This window comes from Pelobates fuscus, chromosome 4 (assembly GCF_036172605.1).
Source record: "Pelobates fuscus isolate aPelFus1 chromosome 4, aPelFus1.pri, whole genome shotgun sequence".
Classification (NCBI taxonomy): Eukaryota; Metazoa; Chordata; class Amphibia; order Anura; family Pelobatidae; genus Pelobates; species Pelobates fuscus.
The window spans coordinates 287,612,492-287,631,655 of record NC_086320.1 but is presented as its reverse complement, the minus strand read 5'-3'; the positions used below and the strand labels follow the sequence as shown (position 1 = coordinate 287,631,655).

The 19,164-nt window shown below is 39.2% G+C and overlaps 1 protein-coding gene across 2 annotated transcripts in view; it reads left to right on the top strand.

The window, feature by feature from the left end:
- LOC134608926 (collagen alpha-6(VI) chain-like) overlaps positions 1-19,164 on the top strand; it is a 188,828-nt gene that overhangs the window by 166,752 nt on the left and 2,912 nt on the right. For both annotated transcript variants that reach the window (XM_063452178.1, XM_063452177.1), the window contains 3 exons: positions 1,064-1,221; positions 6,103-6,279; positions 12,504-12,542. In XM_063452178.1, the coding sequence (XP_063308248.1) occupies positions 1,064-1,221; positions 6,103-6,279; positions 12,504-12,542 (374 nt within the window). The remainder of the gene's footprint in view (positions 1-1,063; positions 1,222-6,102; positions 6,280-12,503; positions 12,543-19,164) is intronic.

The window sequence follows — 19,164 nt, the reverse complement described above, 5'->3', positions numbered from 1 at the left end:
TGCTTACAATGTCCTAAAGGTAAAATGTATGACACTATAGGGTCAGGAACACAAACATGTATTCCTGACCTTATGGTGTTCAAACCACCATCTAGTTCTCCTGGGCCCATCTTGCCTCCCTAAATATAGTAAAATCTTACTTGTATTCAAGCCTGAAGCTGCTGGCTTTGTCCCTGTTTCCTTTTGACCTGCCCACTGCCTGCTGACATCATCAGAAGTTGTGGCCTGATCCAATCACAATGCTTCCCCATATGATTGGCTGAGACTGACAAGGAGGCAGATCAGGGGCAGAGACAGCACAATTCAAACACAGCCCTGGCCAACCAGCATCTCCTCATAGAGATGAATTGAATCAATGAATCTCTATGAGGAAAGTTCAGTGTCTGCATGCAGAGGGAGGAGATACTGTATGTTTGGATGCATTTTAGGCAGCAAAACAGCAAAACAGCAAAAAGCCTGAAGGTAATAATTCTACTCACCAGAACAAATTCAGTAAGCTGTAGTTGTTCTGGTGACTATAGTGTCTCTTTAATTATACTGGTTAATGCAAGCAAGCTGTTCAAAATCTAAAAATGCTCTTATAAAAAGACAATAGTTACATTTAACTATATTATTACTTGAATGTCATAATTTAGGCCTAGCTACATAATACAGTAATTCATTAATGTGGTTAACATGACAATATAACACATTGGAATTTATAGAACTAGGAGTAGTTTAAAGTTAATGGTGAACTCAGGTCATAATCCGCCATACTCACTTTTTTCTAAAACATTTGATGGCTGGGTAGTGGATACACGGTAAATGTTTAAAAAATAAAATAAAAACACACACAAATAAACAAACAAAAGCTAGAGTACCCTTTATTTTTTCTGATAACTTACCAGGCTAGTGGTGTCATAAAACACCACTAAGAATATTTCTTCCACACATCTTTTCTCCTAACTATGTACATTTTCTCGTATTATTTGCTTGCATTGTCCATATGATAGTGTTGGTCTGCATAGACCGATATGTAGTGTAACTCAAATAACATCCATTCATTGATTATTTGTTCCTGCAGTAAACTGGAAGAAGTCACTCTAGAAGAAGATGAAACAGTATACGAGGAAGAAGTTTTAGAAGAGGAGACTGAATATGAGGAGTTAGAGACTTACATTGACGTAAGAACAGTCGAAGAGACGGTGGGGGAAAAAGTGGAGACAAAATTCATAAGCACTGGTGCGTACTCATAACATTAGTTATGTTAACAATTTACAGATTTACAACTATTATCATGGTTAGTAATTACATATTATAACAAGGTGCACATTTATTATTTTTTTTTTCTTAAACCTTGAAGATGTTACAGTTTATTTAAAGATAAAATTACTTTTGACTCTAAACAGAAAAAAATTACTGCTAATTACGGATGACGCTATCCAGAATGGCTTTTCCGTAAAACTGATGCAGTGGGAGGGAAGGAACAATACACCTTACACACTTTTTGACAACCCATAGGTCTATGAATTTGCCAATTGCACTTGCCTTGATACTATCATTCCTATAAGAGGGAAATAACTTTCTTTAATCCAGAATTTGTTCATGTCATGCAGTACTAGATTGCATACAACAATTACTAAAACTAGATTCTCATCCTGACAGCCCCTTGCTAGAAGAGCATCATAAGTAGTAAATGTGTAAAATGTGTCACAAATCTAGAATGTTTAACTGGTACTACATATACACTAAATATATAAGAACTGTTGTGCTGGAGATAAAAAATAACATTTCTGAGCTTTTAATAGTGCCACCATTTTAGAGTCACAGATTTCCCTATTCAATTTGTACAGTAAATAATGGCATTTTTAGTGCTCATCCCCACATCAATCCTCTTAAACATGGCAAGGGGCTTAATACCTGGTGGTCAATATATGTTTGGCTTAAATTCTCACTTCTAGGAGCATAGATTAAGTGCAGTGTTTGCTCGGATTCCTTTACAAAAATATTATATAGCATCATACCCAGGGGAAGTGCTCTAGTTTAGACCCTTAGAAAGCAGGAAAAGCATTTTGTATACACAGTAGGTGCAAACCACCTTCTCTCATATAGCTCTTAGAGGGTAATTTACTTAAATCTAAATGGCTCCTTACCAATTGGGGCAAAACCACCCGACTGCATACAGGACCATTCGGACTGCAAATACCAACATTGTTAATGCAACTTAGCCTGAATTTGGTACAGATTTCAGCCCTACTGAACTCCACTGGGCAGCTGAAATCCGAATCCAATGCGGCAACTCAAGGCTCGGAGGCTTCAAATTTGGACCTGGATTCTAAAACAAATCTAAACTGTTTGACCTCTTGCAGCTTTTGCAAAATGTAGGCAAATAGTTAAAGCAACCCTCGGTGGCGTGAGGATTAATTATGTGGTGACTGGCCAGTACATAGGATTGGAGGCGAGGTGGCCTAGCCAAGTAGCTAATGGTCCTCAATACCCTAGCTATACCCGTAAAAAACATTAGTGTCTTACCTTCTCATCTCACCCTCATAATAATGAGCGGGGGACATTTTTTTTATTTTGTCTGGCTTTTATTTTAGCAAATTGGGTTGTTGTTTTTTTTTCTCATTAGTTGTGTTGGGAATTATGGATTTTTATTTGGCCTTTTTTGGGACGGAAGAACAAAATAATTAAAAGAAATAAGACTTTGGATGGTTAGTATATTTTTTTCATAGGTGTTTTATAGGTTATAGTTGCCAAATATGCTGGTTATTGACACAGATCTCTACCTGTAATGTAAATATAAAAAGGCATATTATGTTGTAGTATGAATGACAGCATACAGACGGTCTATCCAAATGAAACACTCACTCTTTCTAGAGCTTATTAGGAGTTGTCTATAAACTGCAAAGGCACGATTTACAATTTTTATCAGCCAGATCAAAAAGCCACCTTCTGGTTTTTATCCACTCTATGGATACAGAAACCAATAAATAGGCAAAAATAAATGTATTGAAATAAAAGAAGCATAAACACAAACAATAATAAAATACAAGTAAGGCACAATGCTTTTTTGACATTTCTGGGTCTTCCTCAAGTCCATAAAGTCCTCTGATTAAATAGCAGTCTTGATCTGTCCAAAAAGGTGCTAAGCAAGGCAATTTCCGCCCTCAATATCTGTTTCCATTATATTCTTTTATTTCCAGCTTCCCCACATTAAACTCAAGTGTTCTATAGATCACTTCCAGTTTACTATGACGATACATCATATCTGGTACTATTCCGGATAGACATTCCCCTTGGCAGCCATATTAGAGGTAGGCACAAAGTGGAAAATAACAAGAAGTTATAATTACAAGTTAAAACATTTCCCACAGATACCATTATGATAAGGTTCAAGTCAATATAGGTATTTCTAGTCTAATACAATGTTTAAAACCTCTTCATTAAACATAGTGAGATTAATATCATAAATATATAATAGATTCTCTAATACCTACTATGAATAATCTATAAGGAGAGAAAATGTATTCCATCAGATCAACAAAATAAAAAAAATCTATCTGTTCTATCTATCTATCTATCTATAGATCAATCGATAGATAGAACATATTTACTTTATAAGCGATATTAAGACCTTCATGGACCACAGTTTGTAACCTAAGATCCACTTCATCTCATTTTTACTTAGGTCTCCAGGCAGATCACCCCCCTCTTCAATTTCTGGTCACTTTATTAATTACAATAAAAATTTTAAAACTTGTATCTGGGTAATTTTTTCTAGGGAAAAAAAAACCGTATTGCAAATTCTAGCTAGCCAGCCACCACATAATCAACCCTCTCTTTACCAAGGGTTTTTTCTTAAATATTTCCCCGCTGGCTGCTAGCACTGCCAGTGGGAAAATATTACTTGAAATTATTATTCACTTGCTTTCATGCTTTTCGTATTTTGTGAATGTGCCTTCTGCTGAATGCATTCATTCCTGAATTTTAGTAAAACCGGTGCTTTGTTACTCTTCCAAATCCTATACTTTTTTATAGAAAGCACTGTGAAAGCACTGATTTTAACAGCAATTGCTGCAGATTTGCCCAGGCTGACCAAACTCTGATTGCAGTTGGCTTTAGTAAATATGAGCACTGCCCATGTGGGCAAAATCCAGTGTTCAGAGAATAACTATGTGAAAGTATAGTTGATAACTGCCCTGGATCTTTATGTGGCTGACATAGAGTTCCTCTATTCCTGTTATATGTGTCCTTTGCTACATTTTATAGATTTAATGTACACATAAACATATTTTCAGGTAATTTATTCAGTACTTTGGACATGTAATAAACAGTTGTCGTTCTTTAAACAAAACAAGAAATTACATTGCAACGATACATCATTCCTGGAGTTAGAAGTAAAACCACATGAGGGAGCCTGTGATCTCTCTCTACATTAAATATACACAGATTTAATGTCATTGCTTGTATTGCTCTTCTAAAATATATATTAGATTTATACATTCAGGGTAATTCTTAAAACAGATTGTCTAAAATCGACCAAAGAATGTCAGATTTTAGGGCAAATTGGCTAAGTGGAATTACTTTTCTAATTTAGCTATTTGGTCTAAATTCTTCACTTCCCAGAGAAGAAGACTGCTTATGCCTAGTTTGTGCATAGTGTTTGCAAAAGAGCTTCTCTATCCTTAGCATAATACCACTTACTCCATTCTAATACTATGTCCATGTCTTTAAAGTCATTCCGTTCATCAAGTTGCAAGTTTCAAGGTAAAGTAAACACAATGGATTATTCTGAAAAAACATGACTGCTGACCAGTCCCCAAATCCCGTTGCCCCCAACAAAAACACATGAGACCAGAATTATGGGTAAGGGCTACGGCAACAGCTTTATTAACTTTATTAACTTTTCCAACTTTTTAACGGACCAGCATCCATCAGTCAGTTGTTGGGTAACTTCCCCAAACCAAACAGATCCTACTGCCTTGTCCAGAGTTCGTATCAGCCTGCCTACCGCCATCAACCCTTGGCAGGCGGTGACCCCCCAAGCCGACTCATCATTTCCCTTCACTTTCCATTTTGCTGGCCATGAGCACTGCCGGAGCTGTGACAACGAGAAAAAACAAAAACCATCATTACAAATAATTAATTCATTACAGGACAATAGACACAATACACATGTGTGCAGATTGAATAAGTACAATATTAACTATAAATTTCTCATATATTAAGTATAGATACATGGCTCTATGAATTATTTATAAATAATTGCAGTAGTGACTAGAGAGCATTGGATGTGTTGGCTCTTATCCAGAGGCCATAACATGTGTGGTAAGGTCTAACAATGAATAGTTTCAAGCCCCTCCATGCTAAGCTAAATAGTGCTGCTCTATAGTAGACAAGCAGGAGACCTATACTTTTTGCATATATATATTTTTAATTCTTGCGTGTTCCACTACAAAAACGACAGGGTTCCTACCTGCTTCTTGTTTCAGTTTTGTGTCTCATTATCTGGTGGAGCCTGACTATATTCCATAGTATACATAAGCTTGACTGTCAAAAAGCAAGTGTGATATTTTGTGACACAGATATGCTTGACTCCAGGAAGCTGAACATCTACATATTGTATGAGTACTCAGATATCAGTAAATGTGTCTTCTTTTAGCGTGGGTTCTACAAACATTAACTGCTTTTTAATGCCTTTATAAAATGTGTAAGAGAACAGCAGAACTTGAACTTTAGATTACCTAGATAAAATACTTAGGTGAACTGTTGCAAGAGCCAAATAAATTAAATTATTAGCCTTTTAAACTAATGGGACAGTAGGGGTATGTTTACTTGGACAATTTACCTGCAATCCTAAAAGAGCTATAAAGATAACTAGTTTGCAGGTAATAGACACAATGAAGTTGCTTGTATTTTTCTTTACATTTCATAACACCTTTCATAAATAAAGGAGGAAGTGTCACTTTTACACGTATTTGACCCCAAATTATTGTTTTCATATGAAATTAAATTACTAAACATACTTTAATTTAGTGTTAAAATATAGCTGATTTCGGTTGCTTCTAAGTAAAAGTGTTAAGTTACAAATTGAGAACATCTTTTTATCACTTGTTTCAGTTCCAGACATTTGCTTACTGGATGTGAACTATGGCACTCCATGCAGGGACTATCAACGCATGTGGCATTTTATAAAAGATATTGATGCATGCTCCCAGTTCTGGTATGGAGGGTGTAATGGGAATGAAAACAGATTTAGCTCTGAGTATGAATGTCTACAAACTTGTTCTTCCAAACGTAAGTTTTTGTTATAAAAGAATCTTCGGAAACTATTGAACTTGCGAGAATGTAGAATACTGCTTGGCTGTGTTCGACTGTTGAAACTTTAGCTAACCCCTTGGCATAAATAAGAGAAAATACAATATTATTTTTCTTGTTATAGCAATGCATGTTTTTAATATCCGTTTACATGTCCGCTTGGGAATTTTCTCTAGAAGAAGAAATTAAGAAGTCTGTAAATTAAAAAAAAACTGATCTTGAATAAAATTACAAACAGCCAATTTATCATTAGTTTTCATTTGCAAAGAATAAATCCCTTGTTAGTTTGAGCAAAGCAAAATCTAAACTGTTTAACTCTTTTTGTGTGAATGGAATGTTTTGCTTAGATATCTTGTGTTCTCACTGCATGATCTCCTGGGGGATCTAAGAGCAATAATTGAGATTGTTTTGGAGTCTAAAAACAAATATATTACTTAACCCTAAATTAAGTGATGGGTAGAATAACTGTCTGGAAGACAAATCTCTTGTTATTCACTAAAGCGAAGTTCAATGAAAAGTAATGTTTTACTTAACTAACCAATATTGCTGAAGCTAGTTTAATTTAAACATGTCTTGAAAAATACTTCATTGGCTGTTGCAAAACTAAGCTGGGTCAGTTGTTCTTTATGGTTGATTTTCCTTATGTCGTGACCTAGACCACCAGTTCTCAATACAATCCTTAATACACACCTGTAGTCCAGGGTTCAGGCATTCATAATTAATTTTCCTATAGGAAAAATTGCAAAACTGAATTATGTACCTTCGGGATTGGGTTGGGAACCAGTGACACAGATAACAATTCAATGATATGTCTAAATGGGGGTTGGGTTATGAAAGGAAGGAAGCAAGCATGTATATAAAATACATGGGAATTAAATTACCGCAGCAATTTTCGACTCTGTATGAGTTCTTCATTTCCCACATATTTTACTCAGTGTATACCTTTCTAAAATGGTTTATGTTCCCTGTGTCCCCGGCAAAGTGATATTGGTTTTTTCAACACAGTTATACCCGCTCTAGGAATTATCTTTCTTCAAATAATATATATTTTTTTTTTTTTAATTCTTTATTTTTGCAGTGCTTATAATGGTTACAGGCTTACATATGGTACCCCAACGGCATTCCATACGTTGATCGCTAAACATTTGTTACAGTGGGTAGTACATATACAAAGCACACTTTTTTTTTTGTTTGATATTACATAGTAAACAGGCTTAAACGTAGATTGAGATTACAATTTACATGAAGGTATCAGACTATTAGGCATCGCTTGTAAGTTATAACATGCTTTGAGCTATAGCTAGCTGCGCTTAAGGTGATAAAGTAAATTAAATGATAAACGTTACGTTTGACATCAGCATTTTACAGAAAGAAAAATATGCCAGTTTGCAAGGGCTTAGAGCATAACAAGCTTAGTTTGCCTTTTTAGATATGGCCAGCTAATCACACATCCGCTTATAGTTATATTGCTATGACGATAATCTATGACCTATAGGTTGCTTATACATATATAGAGATTGAGCGTCAGCTTTGATAGGTTAGGATTACGCTACTAGGTCTGGTCATATACTAAACATGAAAAACATCCTGTTGTAAGATGTGGTCAGCAGAGAGTGGTAGCGTGTGAAAAGTATATGAGCAGGTTACTTTATGATTAAGAGTCCCCGCCCGGTGCATGCTGTCTAGGGGCAAGCCAATGGGTATTTGGACACATATTTATATCAGGCATCGAGTAGGAGTACATGCAATTAGCTAAAACATTAGAACCATACGTGTAACGAGAGTTCTGTGGAGATCACCCATCCCTGCTTAGATGTCTGCAGAAGGGATTAGGCAGAGAGAGTCAGTGGGGTAGTACAGCTCGGTGCCCCAAGAGTCCGCACTGTTCCGTCGCTCAGTAGCCCCCTCCAGTGCTTGGAAGTGGAGTCTAGGCCTCTGCTTGTGGATTCATCAGTGCTTTCCCGGTGCCTGCTCTGCTGAGCTGCTGGCGCTGTGTGTGAGTCTCTCGGGTGTTGGATTCTTTTAGTCAGTGTCCTGTGGCGTTGTGAGGGATTCTATGCTGGCATGTATGACTCATTTCCCGGGACACTGATCCGTATACATGGCTGTTCAGCTTCACAGGTGTTCGACTGTGTGTAGTATGTCTCCCCTTGTCATGCTTGATGGTTCTGGGGGTGTAGCGCTTGTAGTTATGTAGGTCTGTATGGCTGGTACATGCTGCGGCACAGTGGCATTTCGCGCCCTCTGCTCTCTGCCCCACCTAGGTACAACCATTGCGGGTTGGGGGTCTCTCGCTTACCCAGACCGCAGCGTTTATTCTGCGGTTGTCTTTTGCTTGAAGCCCTCCGGCTGGGCGGATGATGTTAGCGCCGTTCACAGGGGCTCCGTGGTGCAGGAGCCGTTACTGTTGAGCTGTCAGCCGCCGCCATTTTGGGAGACAGTTCGAGGGTTTCATGCGCTTCAGTCCCCGCCCGTCTCAGGCACTCCCCAGTGGGGACCGGGATGACCCCCCCGGTCCAAAGGGGGGGGAAACAGGGTCGGCAAGCAACTCCTGCTGTCTGTCTGTGGCAGCAGGGGAGGGGGACGCAGCAGCGGCCGTCCACCACGCTCCCCTCCCTGGTAGGCCGCAGCCCTCGAAGCTCTGTGCCCCCTTCAGGTGACCCGAACTCCCGATCTCGGGGTCTGCCGCCGCTCCCACAGCCATGGGCGTCTTGTAGGCTCGTTTTGTGTACGAAATTCCGCAGTATGTAGCTTAAGAGGCCCGGTTTCTCCGGAGCCTCTCCTGCATGCGACCGGTCAGCATGGCGGTCCGGCCCCGCCCCCCTCAAATAATATTTTTTTTAAACTTTCTCAATTAAATTAAGGCCTTGCTGTAGTAAGCTTTTCAAATAATTGAATTCTGTTAGAAAACTTTCCAAGTGATTTATCTACAGAAATCACCATTAAAGTATATGGGAATGTTTGTAGATAAATCATATAAAAAGTTCTTCTGATAGTACTGAATCATTTAGAAAGTGTTTTAAAGGATCACTCCACTATCCAAATAATAATAAGTAAAAATCACTCTTTAGTAAATAAACATAAGCATGCATTTAATTATGCATTTGGATATATGTAAAAAACAGCTTGCAATAGCTGCAGATGTTGTCTGAAACATTTGCAAGTCCTCCACCTCTAACCCAAATCAGACTTTCTGTGGCTGTCCATTAACAGAATTCTTAATGCATCTCAACAAGAAGTCTTTGCAAGGCAGGTACTCTGAGCACCTGTCCCTTGTATTCATCTCAACTGAGCTAAGCAACCAGGAAGTAACAGGACCTGTTTTCTGATTTACAGCTGGGGTATGTTAAAAGGTTAATTTATAAAAGTGCCAATTTCTATTAAAATCTCCACTTTTTGTAAAATAAAAAAAAGAGGAGAGGCTCTTCACTCATAAGGCACTTCAGCAAGATGAAGTGCTTTAAGGGTGTGTAGGGTCCCTTTAAATCAAGGCCTAAGGTAATATGTGTGGCAATAAGCAAAACACAATGATTAGCCTAAATAAACTGCATCAGCCTCATTGCAATGGAAGATTTAATTTCCCTTAAATCCTTACTTATAGCTTTATGACCATCCTCAGGTTGGTAAACAGATTTGAACACTTTTACAGACATCACCATGGATTCTATCTTTGTGTTTAATCCTTCAAATTCCTTACTTAAGTCTTGGAAATGCAGAAAAACTCTTGTTGACTGGTCCCATAAAGACACGAAGATCAGCAAGGTCACTTTAAGGGATTTACAAACCATTTTCACTTTCAAAAAATAGTATGTTTTTATGAACATTCTAATTTCAACTCATTACTGGTTTTGAAAGGCTTTACTTGATTTACATTTTCATTTGTGGGCCCTTTCATTGCTTATGACTTACCCAGAAATCATGAACAATAGCAAAACCCTAGATAAACTAACGCTAACTCACCCATCAAAACCATAGACCCCATCCATTTTATATCTAAGATCTAGATTTGGAGAATATTTGGAGATTTGGAGAATATAATTTTCCCTTGGTTAAGTAATATCTCTTTTTATTAGTAAACATGTTCTACTAGCCTACTTATACTCCATCAAGATCATGACAAGAAAGGTCCTTAAAATGTATACCACTATGCCTGTTATTTAGTACACTGAGTATTACCCATTCTTAAAATTGCTCAGAAGGCCATGCACCACATGCCCCTAATTGTATTAATCTGGTAATGGGTTTGTGACTTTACTTTATCACTTTCATTCGGGTTTTTACTCCCTTCCCCTAATCATGCAATTTGTGGCATCCTGTATTAGTGGATTGGTTTATTATGGTAAATCCAAAATTAATTAAATTATGCAAAACATCTTATGACACAGTAGCAACATTTGATACCCAGCAACTCTCTATACCCACTGCCACACCAAATGCTTACTATCTGCAATCTGATCTGAATTGCCCCTCTATTGCCTGTTCCCTCTCCAAGTAATCATGAAAACCTATACTAGACACATTTACACCTTGTATCATTCATCCTCTGTTTCCCAACTCTGCTACTCTATACACTGTCTGAGCATTAAGTCCAGAATACATTCCAAGGTTCTGATCCCTGTCTACTGACCTCTACTTAAGACGGAAACCACCCACTTTGCATATCTCCAAAGACTGCCCTACCTGTCCTTTTATTTTGACCAGGACTTGCGCATCTCCTCTCCTTACTTCTTCCCACTCCCATCTCCATTACATCTCCATTACGTCTTTGCTACATCTTTCTGTTAAAATGACTTAACTCTCTCTCTCTCTCTAGCTCTGCCCCACATTCAACAGCTTTAAACATTCTGTGAAAAGGTTTTTCTCCACTGTAATCTTTCATACAGATTGTACAAATTACCAAGTCTGTCTTACTTCCACCACTTTCCTTTCATTTATTGCTGCTCACAATCCAAATTCCTCTTCCATGTTATTCGCTCACCTTCTGTCTCTGTTAGGCTCACCAAGTGCAAGATTGTGAGCTCACAATGGCAGGGCCTTCTATATGTCTGTACCATAATCCAAATGTATGTATGTTATACTTAATATAATGTTTGTGTAATGTACATTGACTGTAACCGTGTAAATATGTGAATGGAGCATAGGACCATAGAGCAGGTCATCCCCTAATGCATATTGGCTTTTCAATACTATTTATCTCATTATCCCAGAGCTCTCTACACTAGTTACCTTTCCTAGACAGACAGACCCACCCCTTTTCTGCTCATTTGCCTGTCCATTTCTATCCTGAACATTGGGCAGGAACGATTGGTAGGTATGTACATCTGCGTTGGCAATATAGAAAAGTTGAGTTTTCAATAAATAATTTCCTTTTGACAAAATTATATCCCCGATGCACACTTTAAGGAAATGTGCTATACACCTTTGATCCTTTTTTCATACACAAGAGATCGCTCTTTTAAATTGTATTACTGTGTGTGTGTGTGTGTTCAAATATCAAAACAGATATCAAAACAAAAAACTGTTGACGCTTTGGTTTTTTTTCCACCCTAGGATTAATTTTTTTTTTCTTTTGTTAGAAATTAACGGAAAGTATTGAGTTTTGTATATTTTTTTTATTAGTTTATCTTGTTTGAAAGAATTTTTGGCAATATTCAGTTTCTGAGGGGGAGATGAACCCATTAAAGGGACACTCCAGGCACCCAGACCACTTCTGCCCATTGGAGTGGTCTGGGTGCCAACTCCCACTACTCCTAACCCTGCAAGTGTAATAATTGCAGTTTTTTATAGACTGCAATAATCACCTTGCAGGGTTAACTCCACCTCTAGTGGCTGTCTACTAGACAGCCACTAGAGGGAACTTCCTGCTCCATAGCACAGGAAACCTGTGCTAGAGTGTCGCTGGACGCCCTCAGGTTTAAACTGTATTGAAATTTTCACTCTGAACTTTTACTTTCAGCTGTCCTATTTCCTAGTGTCACAAATACTGATAAATTGTTGTTTTAATAGTGTAATATGGATACATATGAGTTGTTAACTATCAATTGGAATAGCTATTATAGACATATTTCACATTTATTTCTTCACCTCAAAGAAATCAAGCCCAGAAAAAATGGTTTCAATATGTGTTACATGTTTCAAGTATTTACATGTTTTGTTTGTGAGAGTAAATCACAATATTTCTGTCTATATTTTATGTCCTATAGGACAATCCATTATGGAGGGGGAGGAGATTCTTTCTAAAGGTATGTTAATGGTGTATCCAAGGCATAATACACTGAAAATGTTTCTATTTGTTTGAAGTATGTTTGCTGTAAAGATGTATTTTATAATTGCAGTCAAATAATACGTTATGTTTTTTTTTGTCAATCTTTGTTTTTATTGAGGCATAGGTTAAGACAGTACAGAATGCAAAACATGGAGTTAGATACATAGTTACATAGGCACCACTCTAACTAATACAAACTGTGAACATACAATTATAGTAGGGTGAACACATAATGCGCTTGTAGTAGCTATCGTACGGTTTCAACCGTGTTATTGGCATTTTAAGCTTACAACATAACAGGTTAAGTGCTCAAGGTAAAGTAACGAGAGGCTGTCACAGTGTTATAACGATTAAGCTTATTCACACAGGCTAAACCTGTATAGTACTGCATTGGGGGATTACTCAACCTGCTCTTAGCTTCAGGAAAGTGTGAGGGATGAAACAGGTAAAGCGTTTAGTGGTTTAGTGTGATTGAACCCACTGGTGGACTGCATAAGTGTCTAGTAAGCAGTGTCCTGGTTTGGGTTGCTAGTGGAGTTGCTTATCATGTTGAGAATCACGCGGGGTTACCCACCAGCCTTCCGGAGCCAGTCTAGAGAACTCTATTCAAGAAGACAGCAAAGTTAATGTGGCTGCTCGGTGGGGGCTCAATTAAGTGTATCCGCACGGACAGTTCAAGCTGTGCCCCAAAGAGTTCTCGGTCCTGGGTGGTAGGAAGTGGGGCTGCTGGCCAACGAGCCATCCATCAGCCGATACCTCTGCTGGGGAGGTTGGTACCCTTAACTGGACGAGTTAGCAAGAGGTCGTGAGCTGCTGGTATAAGGAGGGAGCACTCCAGCCCCAGGCCGGTATGAAGACTCGGTGTCTCATTGTTGAGGCCGGGTCTACCCTCTGTTGGGCGCCATGGAGAGCTCGGGTGTTCTGCCGTCGCCTGCGACGGTTGGGCTTCCGGCGGTGTGGTCGGTGCCGTGGAGGTTTCCTCCGGGAGGCCTTCGGCCCAGGAAGGATTGTGGGGCAGGCTGCGACAGTAGCTCTGTGGGGTTTACTCGATGGAGGTCTTCCCCAGCTCCGCACCTTGTCCCTCCTTACTGTTCCCACCGGGTCAGGCTGTTCCCGCCTGCAGTGTTTCTCCAAGTGCTCCCAGAACCTTTGAAAGATCCTGTCTAGTGGCTCAGCGTACCGCTCCTCTAGGTGATTGATTTGGCTTCTATGATGGGCTGGCGCAGGCTTCTGCCACTAACCTGCAGATGCCATCTTGTGTGGCCTACTGGCCGTGTTGTTCAGGCTGCAGGATATAGCCGGGGCTTGTGGTGTCTTTTGCCCTGGGTTGGTGGGGACCGGGATGACCCCCGCCGGTCCATAGGGGGGGACAGGGACCCATGCCAAGGTTGTAGCTTAGTGTGGCCCCAGGAGAGCGTCCGTCTCCCCCGCAGCCCCTTCATTTCTCTTGGTGCATATTAGGCCGCACTGCTAGGCCACGGTTTCTGCGGTCGGAACAAGATTTGCGTACCGTTAGGTGCCGTTTCGGCTGCAGATTAGCCCCCTCGATCTGGTATGCTGTTTCAGGTTTGGTAGGTCTTCGTTAGGGTTTATATTATGCCCGCTGCCACCGGAGCGTTTAGCATGTGCGTCCGGCCATCTTGGCGGTCAGGCCCCACCCTCCTACATGTTATGTTTATCCTGCTTGTTATGTACATTCTTTAACTCTAAGGGCCATGTCTTCATCATAAAAGCATATATTATATAATAAATAAATAAATGTTTATATATATATATATATATATATATATATAGAACATAAACAAAAGTTGCAGGGCTGCACTCACGGACTTTAGTAGAAAAAGTATAAATTTATTCCATAAACGATAAGAAGATCGACGTTTCGGTCGACACAGGGACCTCCCTCAGGATCAAGGTCCCTGTGTGGACCGAAACGTCGATCTTCTTATCGTTTATGGAATACATTTATACTTTTTCTACTAAAGTCCGTGAGTGCAGCCCTGCAACTTTTGTTTATGTTCTATCTATCTACATCCCCATGGGAATTGGCACCCGGCAAGTATTATTAAGACAATATAATTACTTTGAGCAAGAGTGCATGGATGTTTCTATATTTTTGTATATATATATATATATATATATATATATATATATATATATATATATATATATATATATATATATATATATTCCCCACCATAACCTGGTGTGCAGATTTTTCTTTAACACTATATGTACTGTGACATACTGAAGCAGAGCATGATCCCCTCTCTTCGGAGACGGGCCGCACGGCAGTATTCCAACATGCTAACAACCCCAAACACACCTCCAAGATGACCACTGCCTTGCTAGAGAAGCTGAAGGTAAAGGTGACGGACTGGCCAAGCATGTCTCCAGACCTAAACCCTATTGAGCACCTGTGGGGCATCCTCAAATGGAAGGGGGGAGCGCAAGGTCTCTAACATCTATCAGTTCCATGATGTCGTCATGGAAGAGTGGAAGAGGACTCCAGTGGCAACCTGTGAGGCTCTGGTGAACTCCATGCCCATGAGGGATAAGGCAGTGCTGGAAAATAATGGTGGCCACACAAAATATTGACACTTTGGGCCCAACTTAGACATTTCCACTTAGGGGTGTACTCACTTTTGTTGCCAACGGTTTAGAGATTAATGGCTTGTGTTGAGTTATTTTGAGGGGACAGCTAATTTACACTGTTATACAGGCTGTACACTTACTACTTTACATTGTAGCAGAGTGTCATTTCTTCAGTGTTGTCACATGAAAAGATATAATAAAATATTTTCAAAAAAAATGTGAGGGGTGTACTCACTTACTGTATACCCTAAATAGTGCAAGGATTCCTCACAATTGCAAAGAATGTAATGTAATGAGTGCAATAAAAACACTTCTAAAATATTTTACAAGACAAAAGTGTTTTCCACATTATCATGTGTAGAAGAATATTTATAACCATGCCCTTTCAAATCTATAATTAAACATGTGTTTGCTTTCAAAGAAAGTTCAAGACATAACCTACAGAGACATATGTAATGCAATGCAGAATGATACTTGGACAGAATCTGACAACATTCATGTCTCATTCTTTTGGCACAGAAACAGACATTCCCTATTAGAGTCCCGAAAGCCAGAACTATGCTATATGCATTTATTTGAGGTAGATATTTGCGAGTTATGAAAAGTATGGAGAAAAAAACAAAAACATTTCTGCAGCCTTGATGTAAAGCATAAAATATACTCTACAGAAGATAATGTACTGGATTTGTAGTTCTTAAATTGTATGAAATTAGAAAATCTATTTCTAATGTATAGAAAATAAATGTCAATTTGCAAAGGTATATAGATTTAGCAAACCAATTATATCACAAAACAGCCGAGACAACAAAAAATTATTTGCAAGTAAAAACAAGCATACAGACATATCTAAATATAGACATATGGGAAGGCTGAGCATGTAGGCAGAGCCTGTACTTGTGGGAAGGCTTATCCTGCCTATAAATACCCAGGCCGCCCCTTCCTCTGGGCCAATGCTTACTGGTTCAGTACAGAACCAGCTACTTCCGGTTCAAAGGTCATCAACACAAACTATTTGAACTGCAAACAAACTGGTCTTGGCCTTGTACGGCCTACGCAAGTATTAATTTTACCTCACTCTAGTAAAAAAACAAACAGTCGCCTCCCTCAAAACTCATGGGGCATGGCCGCATCCGGCCCAGCCAAAGCTTTTCCTGTTGCTGTTCTTGCATTATTTTACAACAAAACTGTAAGTGTGTTTGTTTAGCCCACGGTGGGCCATGCTATCACTGACATTCAGCATGTTTGTGCCCCACATTCAGCCTTCTACTAACTATGGTGGCATTCACAGTTCAGTCTGTATTCACATATGTAATGCAATATGTAATGCAACCTCAAATCTGTTCATGCATTCTGCTTACTGTATTCATTCAGCCATATAATATTTTATCATATGCTATTCAGTTAGTCACCCTACATTTTAATGTATAAAATCCGTTAAGAGATCCCTCGCTACATATCTCAAAACAGAATGCACCTGTCATGGTTGATTATATATTTCCTACCTGTTCTATGTTAAATTTTGTATATACTGTGTATTTATATTATTTTTGTATTTTATTGTACCCTATTCTATCAATACAATGTTTTGTGGACCCAGGACATACTTGAAAACTAGAGAAATCTCAATGTATCTTTCCTGGTAAAATATTTTATAAATAAATAAATTACACATTTAACCATAGTCGGGCCTCCTTGGTCTGTCACGATTTTACCTAAGCCTTGTATAATCCACAACTCCTGGCACTTACTAGATCTTACATATTTCACTTCCTGCTATTAAACTATATATTCCCATCTTTTTCATACATACTTCAGTTCCTTCTTGTGAAAGGATGCACAGTGGGAACTCCTAATTAGATACAGCACTACTAAGTATCTCTCTTTCATATCCATATTAATTGCCCTAGGTTTATGCTCATAATCATAAGTTCCGTTATTATCTAGATTTCTACTATCACTACTTATCATCCTGATGCTGATGTTTAAATGCTTAACCACAAGACAGGTATGATATACCCTAAGATCAATTAGCACTTACACCATCCTGGGCATATTTTTATTAGTTTCCCATTGTGTCTTTAGGTTCCACTATATGATATTCCATTCTCAAGCTCAGCCACACACCAGTAGGGCAAGATATGTACATTCCAACATATTTTCTATCAATTCATTATGTTTCTATTCCCCTACATTCCTTAGGGATAGATCATCTGGCTGTAAATGGTATTTGTGCGGACTATATTCTAGTGTAATTGTAATTCAGTCCCACGAAGCCAACTCCTATCCTCAACCGGAGGTATTTGTCCTTCGGCCCAACTCATAGCTAGAACTTCGATCCAACCTCTCCTCTTATTAGATAGGGACTAACCTGTCACGGCCACTCATTTGAATCTTTTACTTGTCACCGAGAGGCCAACTGTCAGGATCCTATCCTGACAACTAAGTTTATGTTAATTTATTCCTGTTGCTTTAATAACTAGTTCCAACTCTGCACCACTTGTGGCCTCCTTAACCACTAACCTTCGTCATCCTCACCTGCCTGGGCTAATCAAGAAGCTACAAAAGGCTACACTCAACTTACCACAGGGCCTTTACAATGAAGTTGATGCTCATCCTGAAAGACTTCAGTTGCTGGCTCCTGTAAACGTTCCTGTGAATCTACTCTTCTACCCTGCTAACCAGCTTGATACCAACCTGTTCCAAACCAGCCTTACCTACAATTCTACTCTGCATTATCCTGACAATCAGCTTTAGACCGACCTTTACCAAACCAACCTAACTTACACTTCTGCTCTGCTTAATCCTGCCAAATCATATTTACAACAACCTGTATAACACCAATGTGGACTTTACCGCTAATAGTGCAAGGTGTTATTTCAATACGTTATTAGTCCTCCTTCCAAGAGGGGACTGATTCACTAAAGCCTTTTTTCCTATTTTCCTGAAACCTTGTTGTTCTGTTCTGTTCTATCCTTTTTACTTGTCCCTGTATATTCTACCTATACTTTATTCTATAGGTTCCCTTTTTATCTACCTACATTCTGTTTATTATTTAAATAGGGCCTATTGCCTAAACCTTTGTTTTTCTTATTTTCCTTCTCCCTATTATTTCATTTTATAAGATATTCTGCTGTGTTCTATTATGTCCGAACTCACCAATAAAGCCTCTGTTGTTAACACTGGCCAAAGTCTCTTACCTGACCTGCTCAAGATCATGACACCAATATTGCTGCCACTTTGTTGGATGGCCTCACTCCCTTGGCCCAAATCATAGCTAGAGCCTCTCCAATCCATTTGGTATTAGCAGGCCCTCACCTTCCCTTTGCTCAGCTAATTTTTCGCCATCCGGCACTTAGCAAAATGCCAGATGATGTAGGGCTACACTGTTATTGGCAAGTCAATCACATTTACTCATTCATAATTCATCATAGTATGCCTCACATATCAGAACTATGAAACATTATCACTCACATATACTACCACTACACCTTCCCCTAGCACTCTGGCTGTGACCAAGCATACCGCTAGCCCTAGCTCCTTAGGGATCCAGGACTGTTCCTTAATTGCTGCTGAGTGTAGATGTAAAGACATACCATTCCAGCTACAGCTCAGAAGCTGAGCTGTATAGTCAGATGATTGCTAGCTCCGAGACCCCCGACCTGATACCAGCGCTGTTCTCTCTTATGGATTTGTTTCCATTCCTAGGAGTTCCTCCATTTTTAGTTTTCCCCTTCACAGTCTTTCTCTGGTATAATAAACTTGATATAGGAGTTGCCCCTATGCACACGGGGTCCAGCGTATCGGAGAGACGTGATGCCCTTCTTTGGAAATGATGCCTCTTCCCATTGGGATCTCCGGTCTCACCTTCTTCTCTGAACTTGTAGTGCACATTTACCTCCGGGTTTCTACTTCATCTCCTACTACACAACCTCTCTCAGGTTTTCCTACTGACAAGTGGGCTCTGACACTTGACACATGTTTCTCAAGCAAACTCGTTCATATGG